Source organism: Hylobates moloch, unplaced genomic scaffold (assembly GCF_009828535.3).
Source record: "Hylobates moloch isolate HMO894 unplaced genomic scaffold, HMol_V3 SCAFFOLD_21, whole genome shotgun sequence".
Classification (NCBI taxonomy): domain Eukaryota; kingdom Metazoa; phylum Chordata; class Mammalia; order Primates; family Hylobatidae; genus Hylobates; species Hylobates moloch.
In genome coordinates this window covers 783,053-794,286 of record NW_026652296.1, presented here as the reverse complement: position 1 = coordinate 794,286, position 11,234 = coordinate 783,053, and the positions used below count along the sequence as shown (strand labels likewise).

Genomic DNA, 11,234 nt, shown 5'->3' with positions numbered 1-11,234 from the left:
GAGCTGCTGGACATCGCCTGGCAGGTGGCTGAGGGCATGTGTTACCTGGAGTCGCAGAATTACATCCACCGGGACCTGGCCGCCAGGAACATCCTCGTCGGGGAAAACACCCTCTGCAAAGTTGGGGACTTCGGGTTAGCCAGGCTTATCAAGGTGGGGCCCTCAGGGGGCGTGGCCGGGGGTGTGGCCGGAGGGCCAGGGGCTTCCTGTGTGTGGAGCTGGGGACTCGGCTGGGAGCAGGATGCGGCCGCTGCCCTCCGGAGCCCAGGCCGAGCAGGGAGGTGGGAAGCCGCCGTGAGTCTGGTGGGGCCCCCATTCCGAATGGCACACACAGCAGGGCCCACCACGCAGCCGCTGCCTTGTTCACGTGCCTCGTTCACTGGTCCAGCCCTGGGCCCCTCTGATGGCCTGGGAGCCTCCCAGTTCCCTGTCCCCCGGGCCCTCCCGTCCCCACACACCTGGAATCCCAGGGGAAGTTGGGCTCCTGAAGGTGGTCAGGCCCCAGTGCGGCCTTAGCTGCAGCGGCCGTGTGTGGGTCAGACAGTGGGGTTATCACTGTCCCACTGCTGGGGCAGTGCGGCCGCTGTGCCCGTCCATGTTTTGGGGGCAGGGCACGGGCAGCCCCCACGGCCCACTCACCACCAGCCTGACTGCAGGAGGAAGTCTACCTCTCCCACGACCACAATGTCCCCTACAAGTGGACGGCCCCCGAGGCGCTCTCCCGAGGTCATCACTCCACCAAATCCGACGTCTGGTCCTTTGGGATTCTCCTGCATGAGATTTTCAGCAGGGGTCAGGTGCCCTACCCAGGTACTGCCCTCAGTGTCCCTGACTGGGCATGGGAGGCAGAGTGGGGGAGGTCCTAGGTAGCCGGCAGGGATGGTGGGGGGTGCTTCCCCCATGGGCTTCAGGGCCCTCCGCCACCGGCCGTCACCTGACCTCCACACCTGCACCATTCTCTGAGCACCCAGGCTGGTGCCTGGAGCTGCCCGTTGGAGCCCCGTCCAGAGGGAGGTGTTGGCAGTGGACAGTGTGCTGGGTGGCGCCAAGGCGTGGCAGCTGAGGCTGCCGGGAAGGCCCCAGGGAGGGGCAGTGGATGGCTGGTGTGGCTTCTTGGGGGAGGGTAGGCAGGTGGGCCCCAGCTCTTCTCATCCCTGTCGGCCGCAGGCATGTCCAACCACGAGGCCTTCCTGAGGGTGGACGCCGGCTACCGCATGCCCTGCCCTCTGGAGTGCCCGCCCAGCATGCACAAGCTGATGCTGACATGCTGGTACAGGGACCCCGAGCAGAGACCCTGCTTCAAGGCCCTGCGGGAGAGGCTCTCCAGCTTCACCAGCTACGAGAACCCGACCTGAGCTTCTGTGGAGCGGGCACGGCCGGCCCTGCTGAGGAGGGGCCTGGGCAGAGGGCCTGGACCTGGGATCAAGGCCCACGCGCTGCCCTGGGGTTTACTGAGGTGATGGGTGCAGGAAAGGTTCACAAACGTGGAGTGTCTGCGTCCAATACACGCGTGTGCTCCTCTCGTTAGCCCGTCGTGTGAAACGTGGAGTGTCTGCGTCCAATACACGCGTGTGCTCCTCTCGTTACCCCGTCGTGTGTGCCTTGGGTCTCCGCTGCTGACGGGCAGCCTGCTCCAGAGTCTGCGGATGAGATCTCGGGAGACTGACACGAAGCCAGCAGAGGTCAGAGGGGACTCTGACCACAGCCCGCTCTCTGGCTGTCTGTCTGCAGTGCCCGGCTGAGGGTGGGAGGCAAACACGTCCTGTCCCTGCTCTTCCCAGTTCAGCTTGGCGGGAGAAAGTCACTCGCGTGGCTGGCGACTCTCATGTAGATTTGGTTTTGGTGCCCACGGGTCCTTTCCTCCCAGGGGCAGTGTTTCTTTCCTGTTTGTCTTGTGTCTTGAGAGCTTGGCTTTATGACCGGTGAGAACTCCCTCCCGGGTCTTCTCCAGCCCGAGCATCACTGCCCGAGGCGCCAGCTCGGTTTCACCGTCCACATCCACGAGGGGCTTTTCCCGCCTCCACCTTTGTCGCTGGGTCTTAGTGCTGGAAAGCACTCCTCACTCGTGCGCTGCAAGGGCCCTTCTCTGCTGTCTGTGGGGTGGTTCTGGGCTGGGGGGGGCTGCCTCCTTTGCACCTGCTTTTGAAGGTGTCTCTTTCATTCATGGTTAAGTCATAAAAAGCTTATTGGTTTTGGTTTTGACTCACCTGAAAGTCTTTTTGGTTTAAAAGAAGAACAGGCTGGGCGCAGTGGCTCACGCCTGTAATCCCAGCACTTTGGGAGGCTGAGGTGGGTGGATCATGAGGTCAGGAGATGGAGACCATCCTGGCTAACATAGTGAAACCCCGTCTCTACTAAAAATACAAAATTTAGCCAAGTGTGGTGGTGGGCGCCTGTAGTCCCAGCTACTCAGGAGGCTGAGGCAGGAGAATGGCATGAACCCGGGAGGCGGAGCTTGCACTGAGCCGAGATTGCACCAGTGCACTCCAGCCTGGGAGACAGAAGGAGATTCCGTCTCCAAAAAACAAGAACAAAAAAGAGTTCAGCACTGCCACGAATAACACTTACTGTTTCTTCCAGCAGAAATAGGATAATAGGATATTTTAAAGGATTTTTTTTAAAAAGAGTTTTCTGGTCAAAAGTTGGCTTAATGAGAAACTGATAGTTGGGGCATATATATAATCTTTGTTTGTTTTGGAACGGAGTCTCACTATGTCGCCCAAACTGGAGTGCAGTGGTGTGATCTCAGGTCACTGCAACCTCTGCCTCCTGGGTTCAAGTGATTCTCCTGCCTCAGCTTCCTGAGTAGCTTCATTACAAGGGCCCACCACCACGTCTGTCTAATTTTTGTATTTTTAGTAGAGATGGGGTTTCACCATGTTGGCCACGCTGGTTTCAAAATCCTGATCTCAGGTGATCCGCCCACCTCAGCCTCCCAAAGGGCTGGGATGACAGGTGTGAGCCGCGGCACCGGGCCCCAAGGCCTCTCTCTTCTCTCACTGGCTCCTGCTTCTCCAGCTTCTAGGTAACAGGAAACTCTTCTGGAAGCCCTGGGGGCGTCGGCTCCGTCAGCTCTGCCCACTCCCTGCTGGACCTTCCTGGCGTCCGTGGGAGCTTCCGATGGCCTCTCCTCTGAGCCCTTCTCTCCATCTGCTTCCGCTCCTCCTTCCTCCTTTTGCTAGCCTTGTTCTCCTCTCTGGCCCCCTCGAGTCCTCACGATGTCCCCTTCCTGCATGGCTCTGACACCCGTGTCCACCGCACCAGAACTCTCCCTTCCCACGCCGGCCCCGGCACGGGGACTTCAGGGTTTCCTGTTCCCAAGAAGCAACTGCCTGGAGCTGGGAAGGCTGAGCTAGATTGTGGCTCCTGAAGCTCTCCCGGTCGCTCCCAGAAACGAGTCCACGGCCTCCTCAAGGTTGACCTCTGACCTTAAACATGTCCCCAGACTCCTTCTGAGAACACAGTTTTTTCTCTGTGCCTTCGAGATGTAAATTTTCTACCTCGTCTCTTGTAAAACCTGAACCATCTTTTTGAAAATACAAACTTCAGGGAGATGACTGTCCTCGGGGTGGTGGGGGGAGATTATTGAAAACTGGGCAAATAAAAAAACGTAGAAGTCTTTTCCACAAATATTAGTAAAAAGCTTTAGCCATCTGAGTGAGGAATCTTAACTTGTCTCATTTTGGCCAGAAACACACCTTGGAGAGAAATATGAGGAAAAACCAGCTTGGGCAACAGAGACAGACCCCATCTCTACCAAAAAAAAAAAAAAAAAAAAATTAGCCAGGCGTGGCGGCGTTCACCTGTAGTCCCAGCTACTCATGAGGCTGAGGCAGGAGGATCCCTTGAACCCAGGAGGCTGAGGCTGCAGCGAGCTGTGACTGCACCACTGCACTCCAGCCTGGACAAGAGTGAGACCCTGTCTCAAAAAATAAAACAAATTGAAGAGACACCTATGTTTCACTGACTTGAGAATAAAAATTCTAAAGCAATAGCTGTAAGATCTGTTTTGTATCTCTTTATGTATTCTTTATGTATATGTGTTTGTATTATATATTCATGATTTTCTCAGATGGTATTACCACATTATAAAGTATCTTTAAAAAGTTATATTCAGTTTGGCTTACAGATAAATGAGTAGTTATGTAAACAAAATATTCCTAAAAATCTGAGAAATATAGAAACTAAGCCAAATTTTTAAAATAAGTGTACGTGATCTGGGCTAATCTTTGGTAAATAAAACTAGTTTTAAGAATGTTGGTAAAATTAAAAAAGGAATGGCTTCAGAATTGTCAGCATTAAATACAATACAGCTATAATTTTTTTTGGTCTGGGCTTAGTAGTAAAACAAAGTTTATGTTATCGCCACTAAATCTTTAAGATCATAAAACTATAAACCCAAACTAAGAGCAGAATACACAGTAAAAATGAATTGCTGATGTAGGTCAGCTGTGGAAGGAAGGGGGTAGGAGCAGAGGGGGAAGAAGGTGGGGGGAGGAGCAGAGGGGGAAGAGGGGGGGGGAGGAGCAGAGGGGGAAGAGGGTGGGGGGAGGAGCAGAGGGGGAAGAGGGTGGGGGAGGAGCAGAGGGGGAAGAGGGCGGGGGGAGGAGCAGAGGGGGAAGAGGGCGGGGGAGGAGCAGAGGGGGAAGAGGGTGGGGAGGAGCAGAGGGGGAAGAGGGTGGGGGGAGGAGCAGAGGGGGAAGAGGGCGGGGGGAGGAGCAGAGGGGGAAGAGGAGTGAGAATACCATGTTTTTCTTTTTAGTTTCTTTGCTTCTGTGATGTTTTTGATATTTGTGGTCACTAAGAAAAATAACTCATGATGACGGCCAGTTTTGTTTAATGTCTCATGAAATCTTCATGAGGAGTTCAATCATAATCGTTAAGAACAAGTGAATTAGGTGAATATAAGTGGTATAAGTTTATAAATACATTTCTAAATACTTTTTTCTTTTCTTTTTTTTTTTTTTTTTTGAGACAGAGTCTTGCTGTGTCGCCCAGGCTGGAGTGCAGTGGCACAATCTCGGCTCACTGCAAGCTCCGCCTCCTGGGTTCACACCATTCTCCTGCCTCAGCCTCCCGAGTAGCTGGGACTATAGGCACGTGCCACCACGCCCGGCTATTTTGTATTTTTAGTAGAGACGGGGTTTCACCGTGTTAGCCAGGATGGTGGTCTTCATCTTCTGACTTCGTGATCCGCCCACCTTGGCCTCCCAAAGTGCTGGGATTACAGGTGTGAGCCACCATGCCCGGCCTTTTTTTTTTTTTTTTTTTTGAGAAGGAGTCTTGCTCTCTGGCCCCAGGCTGGAGTGCAGTGGCGTGATCTTGACTCACTGCAACCTCTGCCTGCTGGGTTCAAGCGATTCTCCCGCCTCAGCCTCCTGAGTAGCTGGGATTACAGGCACTTGCAACCACACCTGGCTAATTTTTATGTTTTCAGTAGAGACAGGGTTTCGCCATGTTGGCCAGGCTGGTCTCAAACTCCTGACCTCGGGTGATCCACCTGCCTTGGCCTCCCAAAGCACTGGGATTACAGGAGTGAGCCACCACACCTAGCCTAAATTAAAATGTTTTATTTTTACTTTTTAGAGACACTATCACCCAGGCTCAAGTGCAGTGGTTTGGTTGCAGCTCACTGTGGCCTCCAACTCCTGGGCTCAAGCGATCCTCCTACCTCTGAATCCAAAGTGTGGGGATCACAGGCATGAGCTACCGTGCCAGGTATAAATGAACTTTTAAACAATAATTGTTTTATAAATTATGTCTACTTAAAAACAGTTTCCGAAATCTTTTTGGTAATTTGCAACCTTAAAAGTTATTTTATACTTTAGGAGGTCAAGGCAGGAGGATTGCTTGATCCCAGGAGTTTGAGACCAGCCTAGGCAACATAAGGAGATCCAGAGATCCCATCTTTAAAAAAAATAAAAATAAAAAATTAGCTGGGTGTGGTGGCACCTGCCTGTGGTCCCAGCTACGCAAGAGGCCGAGGCAAGAGGATGGCTTGAGGCTGGGAGGTCGAGGCTGCAGTGATCACACCGCCACACTCCAGCCTGGGCAGCAGAGCGAGACCCTGTCTCAAAATAAAAATAAGTAAATAAAAGTTATTCTAAGTTAAATTAAGTAATAGATATTCTATGTCTGGGCCATTTCTTTTATAATTTAAATTTAATTTTTGTGGGTACATAGTAGGTGTATGTATTTATGGGGTACATGAGTCATGTTGACCCAGCCATACAGTATGTAATAATCACATCAAGGTAAATGCAGACCCATCAGCTCAATCAGGCATCCTCTCTTTATGTTACAAACAATCCAATTCTACTTTTAGTTATTTAACATGTACAATGAATTATTGACTGTAGTCACTCTGTTAATTCTCTGCTTAAGCAGAATGACCGATTCTTCCAGAATGAGATAAAGAAGATGTAGGACGAAAATGAAAAGCTGATGGAGACATTAAAAGAAAGTCGTAAAGGTTTGTGGAAAAGGAATCTTTGAAAATGAATCTTACTGCCGGGCGCGGTGGCTCACGCCTGTCATCCCAGCACTTTGGGAGGCCGAGGCGGGCGGATCACGAGGTCAGGATATCGAGACCATCCTGGCTAACATGGTGAAACCCCGTCTCTACTAAAAATACAAAAAATTAGCCAGGCAAGGTGGCGGGGGCCTGTAGTCCCAGCTACGCGGGAGGCTGAGGCAGGAATGGCGTGAACCCCGGGGGGCGGAGCCTGCAGTGAGCCGAGATTGTGCCACTGCACTCCAGCCTGGGTGAAAGAGTGAGACTCCTTCTCAAAAAAAAAAAAAGAAAATGAATCTTACCTTGTGTAGTCAAAGCTGGCCAAGATTGGCTGAAATTATTTCTAAAATTCTTTTTAAACATTAGCTTTAGTATTAATAGTACACTGATGCAAAACCAGAATTTCGTATTATGAAAAGTTTTATTTTTTAAAAATAATTGGGTTAGGAAACAAGAATGTTGTGTTTTAAGATAATTTTAAGATAATTTCTTGTACTTTATGTTGTCTTTTATTAGGTCTTTGGTTACTTGAGAAAACTGAGTCTTCTCAACATTACAACAAGTAAGTTTGGCTCATAACTATGGAAACTTCTGTATTTGCCTTTTAAAATCATCGTCACTTTGATTAGACAGCCAAGATCATATTTAATCAAGTGTTTTTAAGCCTTTTGACATTTTTGACAACCCCCTAGAGTCAAATTCTAAATTATTTTTAGGCGAGGTGCGGTGGTTCACGCCTGTAATCCCAGCACTTCGGGAGGCCGAGGTGGGAGGATCACTTGAAGCCAGGAGTTTGAGATCAGCCTGGACAACAAAGTGAGACCCCGTCTGTATAAAAATAAAAATAAAAAATGCAGCCAGGCGTGGTGGTGTGAGCCTGTAGTCTCAGCTACTTGGGAGGCTGGGATGGGAGGATCACTTGAGCCTGAGAGTTCAAGGCTGCAGTGAGCCTTGAAAAATGATTCTGGGGGCCGGGCGCGGTGGCTCACGCCTGTAATTCCAGCACTTCGCGAGGCCGAGGTGGGCAGATCACGAGGTCAGGAGATCGAGACCATCCTGGCTAACACGGTGAAAGGCCATCTCTACTAAAAAAAATGCAAAAAATTAGCCGGGTGTGGTGGCGGGTGCCTGTAGTCCCAGCTATGTGGGAGGCTGAGGCAGGAGAATGGCGTGAACCCGGGAGGTGGAGCCTTCAGTGAGCCGAGATAGTGCCATGGCACTCCAGCCTGGGTGACAGAGCGAGACTCTATCTCAAAAAAAAAAAAAAAAAAAGAAAGAAAGAAAGAAAGAAAAACAATTTTGGGAGTTTCTAGAAAGGTACTAAGATTTCTCAAAAGGATTTGTCTTCCGCCTTGTGAAAGACAGATGTCAAACTAATCAGGCTTATTCGACGCGCTACATTAGATGGAAAGCGTGTGAAATAGTGACACTAAGTCTTCTGGAGGTGCTATTTACAGGCTTGTTTTTGATATGAGTGTTGCAGAAACTCTATAAAATTCCTAGAAATCCGATACATTATCCTATGATATATATCCTATCTCACATGCTATTTCTAGAAATCTGGTACAATCTTATCAGTCATAATTTTGGTTATTACGTTAAAATGCTGTATGCCACAGAAATAACCAAATTTCCTTGCCAACTGTGTCACGAATATAAAACTCTCATCAGATCCTGAGCCACGGCTATCTCAAGTCTTTAGTCATTCACAGTTATTATCTTACTTTGATTTTTTTCTGAAAGCTTTGCAATGAGCTAGTCCCAAATTGTTTATTCTTCAAAGAGATTCGTGGGAAGGATTCTGACAGGTGTTCTAGAGCACAGGTTTCTGGTTCAGATCACACCCTTGGATTGGGTGAGAATTTCCAGAACTCGAAGGAGGAACCTGGCAGGGCCACAAAAGTGCCGTCCCAGGATCAACCAGAACAAGAATTAATGACATGGGAATGAATGAACTGACGAGGATATTTACTGTTTAATGACTTTTGTCTGAAACATTATGGTTCTTTAATATTTTGTTTTCCAGATTTAATAAAACGTTTTTTGTTTTTGTTTTTGAAGACAGGGTCTTGCTCTGTCACCCAGGCTGGAGTGCAGTGGCGTGAACACAGCTCATTGCAGCCTTGAATTCTCAGGCTCAGGTGATCCTCCCGCCTCAGCCTCCTGAATAGCTGGGACTACAGGAATGCACCACCACACCTGGCTAATTTTAAATTTGTTTTTAAGGAGATTCAGGGTCTTGCTATGTTGCCCAGGCTGGTCTTGAACTCCTGGGCTCTAGCAATCCTCCTGCCTTGGGACTGCAGGCATGAGCTGCTGCGCCCAGCCTGGGCATGAAAGCCGTCTGTACGAGAATTGCTGGGGAAACTTCTCCTGAAGTCTGTATCAAGTGGGGCAGCTTCAGCTTACAGGGCTTCGGGAAAAGAGCAGTTTTAATTTTCAGTGACTCCATGAGGAATGGTGGAAGAAAAAACTGGAAAGAGTGGTTTGGTGAGTTGTAGGCAAATATCAGAGGAAACTGAAGTTCAGGACCCGGTCCGGATCACAGGTGGGCGACAAAACCTCCAGACAGCAAACTGGGCTAGAGTCTAATAGTGGGGGCACGATAGTTTTATTTTGAAACATAATTTTTCTCTCTACAGTCAACGAATTTATTTTTCTTTTTCTTTCTTTTTTTTTTTTGAGACGGAGTTTTGCTCTTATTGCCCAGGCTGGAGTGCAATGGCTTGATCTCGGCTCACAGCAACCTCTGCCTCCCGGGTTCAAGTGATTTTCCTGCCTCAGCCTCCTGAGTAGCTGGGATTACAGGCATGTGCCACCACGCCCAGCTAATTTTTGCATTTTCAGTAGAGATGGGGTTTCCTCATGTTGGTCAGGCTGGTCTCGAACTCCTGACCTCAGGTGATCCAGCCACCTCGGCCTCCCAAAGTGCTAGGATTACAGGTGTGAGCCACCGCGCCCAGCCAACAAATTTTTTTCTTTTTTCTTTTTTTTTTTTTGAGATGGCGTCTTGCTCTGTCGCCCAGGCTGGAGTGCAATGGCGCAATCTCAGCTCACTGCAACCTCGCCTCTCAGGTTCAAGTGATTCTCCTGCCTCAGCCTCCCAAGTCTCTGGGATTACAGGTGCCCGCCACCATGCCTGACTAATTTTTGTATTTTTAGTAGAGACAGGGTTTTGCCATGTTGGTCAGGCTGGTCTTGAACTCCCGACCTCAGGTGATCCACCCACCTCAGCTTCCCAAAGTGGTGGGCTTACAGGTGTGAGCCACCGCGCCCGGTCTCTCAAACTGCTGGGATTACAGGCGTGAGCCACCGTGACCGGCCGCAAATTAACACATTTCTATCAAAGATAATGAAAGTAAGATTGATTTGATTGCAGAGTAAGTTTAGCCTCATTAAACCTGGCGTGGTTATTTATGTAAGTGGAACAAGAATAGTCATTAACCACACAGGTTGGTTCTCATTTTTGTTTTGCAACAGGACCTCACGCGGTCACCGAGGCTGGAGTGCAGTGGTACCATCGTGGTTCACTGCTGCCTTGACCTCCTGGGCTCCAGCAACCCTCCAGCCCCACCCTCCAGAGCAGCTGGGACGACAGGTATGTGACACCACACCTGGCTAATTTATTTGTATTTTAGTAGAGAGGGAGCCCCACTATGCTGCCCAGGCTGGTCCTGAACTCCTGGGCTCAAGCAAACCTCCCATCTCAGGCTCCCAAAGTGCTGGGATTATAGGTACACCTGGCCACGTGGGCTCTTTTAAAATTTGCTTTACTGGAACTTTTTTTTTTCTTTTTTTTTTTCCTGAGATGGAGTCTTGCTCTGTTGCCCAGGCTGGAGTGCAGTGGTGCGATCTCGGCTCACTGCAAGCTCCGCCTCCCGGGTTCACGCCATTCTCCTGCCTCAGCCTCTCCGAGTAGCTGGGACTAGAGGCGCCCGCCACCACGCCCGGCGAATTTTTTTGTATTTTTAGTAGAGATGGGGTTTCACCATGTTAGCCAGGATGGTCTCGATCTCCTGACCTCGTGATCCACCCGCCTCGGCCTCCCAAAGTGCTGGGATTACAGGTGTGAGCCACTGTGCCCGGCCTACTGCAACTTTTTATAAGGAGTCTGAGATTGGGTTTTAAAAGCCTCTTGAGGCTAGGAAGCCATTGCAAAGACTTGCCATCAGACTTTGCCTGCAATAAGTACAGATTCAGGGGAATTCCTCTCTTCTTGAGGTCCCTAAAGTATCTTAAGATTCTGGGACCTGCCAGGAATTGACATTCCTTACTCATCTGTAAGGGAACCACGTATGTGAGGTACCAGGCCAGCCTTTTTCCAAGGGGCTTTATTGGACCATGCAGTCAACCCTAGCTCTTTTAGTCATATCTGAAAATAGGACATTCCAGTCAAAGCCTTGGTAATATAACCAATGTTTTCAATTGTGCCCTATTACAAGGAGAACAGATTCTTATTGAACTTATGCAAACCCACTAACAGCTTCTGAATTCTGGAGGGATTAGGGAAGAAGAAAAAGATAAATATTTCACCATTGAGGCCATTCTAACCTCCCTGCCCTTCTTCCCTGAAGCAGGCCATAAAACCCAGGAGGGCCACTCCCAGACCCTCTCCCTGCAGACCCTCAGGTGGTGTCCCGCCCTCTCCCTGCAGACCCTCACGTGGTGTCCCGCCCTCTCCCTGCAGACCCTCACGTGGTGTCCCGCCCTCTCCCTGCAG

At 49.8% G+C, this 11,234-nt stretch overlaps 1 protein-coding gene across 1 annotated transcript in view; it reads right to left on the bottom strand.

Annotated features, from left to right (window-relative positions):
• Nucleotides 1-10,784: 10,784 nt before the first annotated feature.
• Nucleotides 10,785-11,234, bottom strand: part of EEF1A2 (eukaryotic translation elongation factor 1 alpha 2) — a 6,930-nt gene continuing 6,480 nt past the window's right edge. Inside the window, exon 6 of the mRNA XM_058433261.1 lies at nt 10,785-10,792. Coding sequence (XP_058289244.1) covers nt 10,785-10,792 — 8 coding nt within the window. The remainder of the gene's footprint in view (nt 10,793-11,234) is intronic.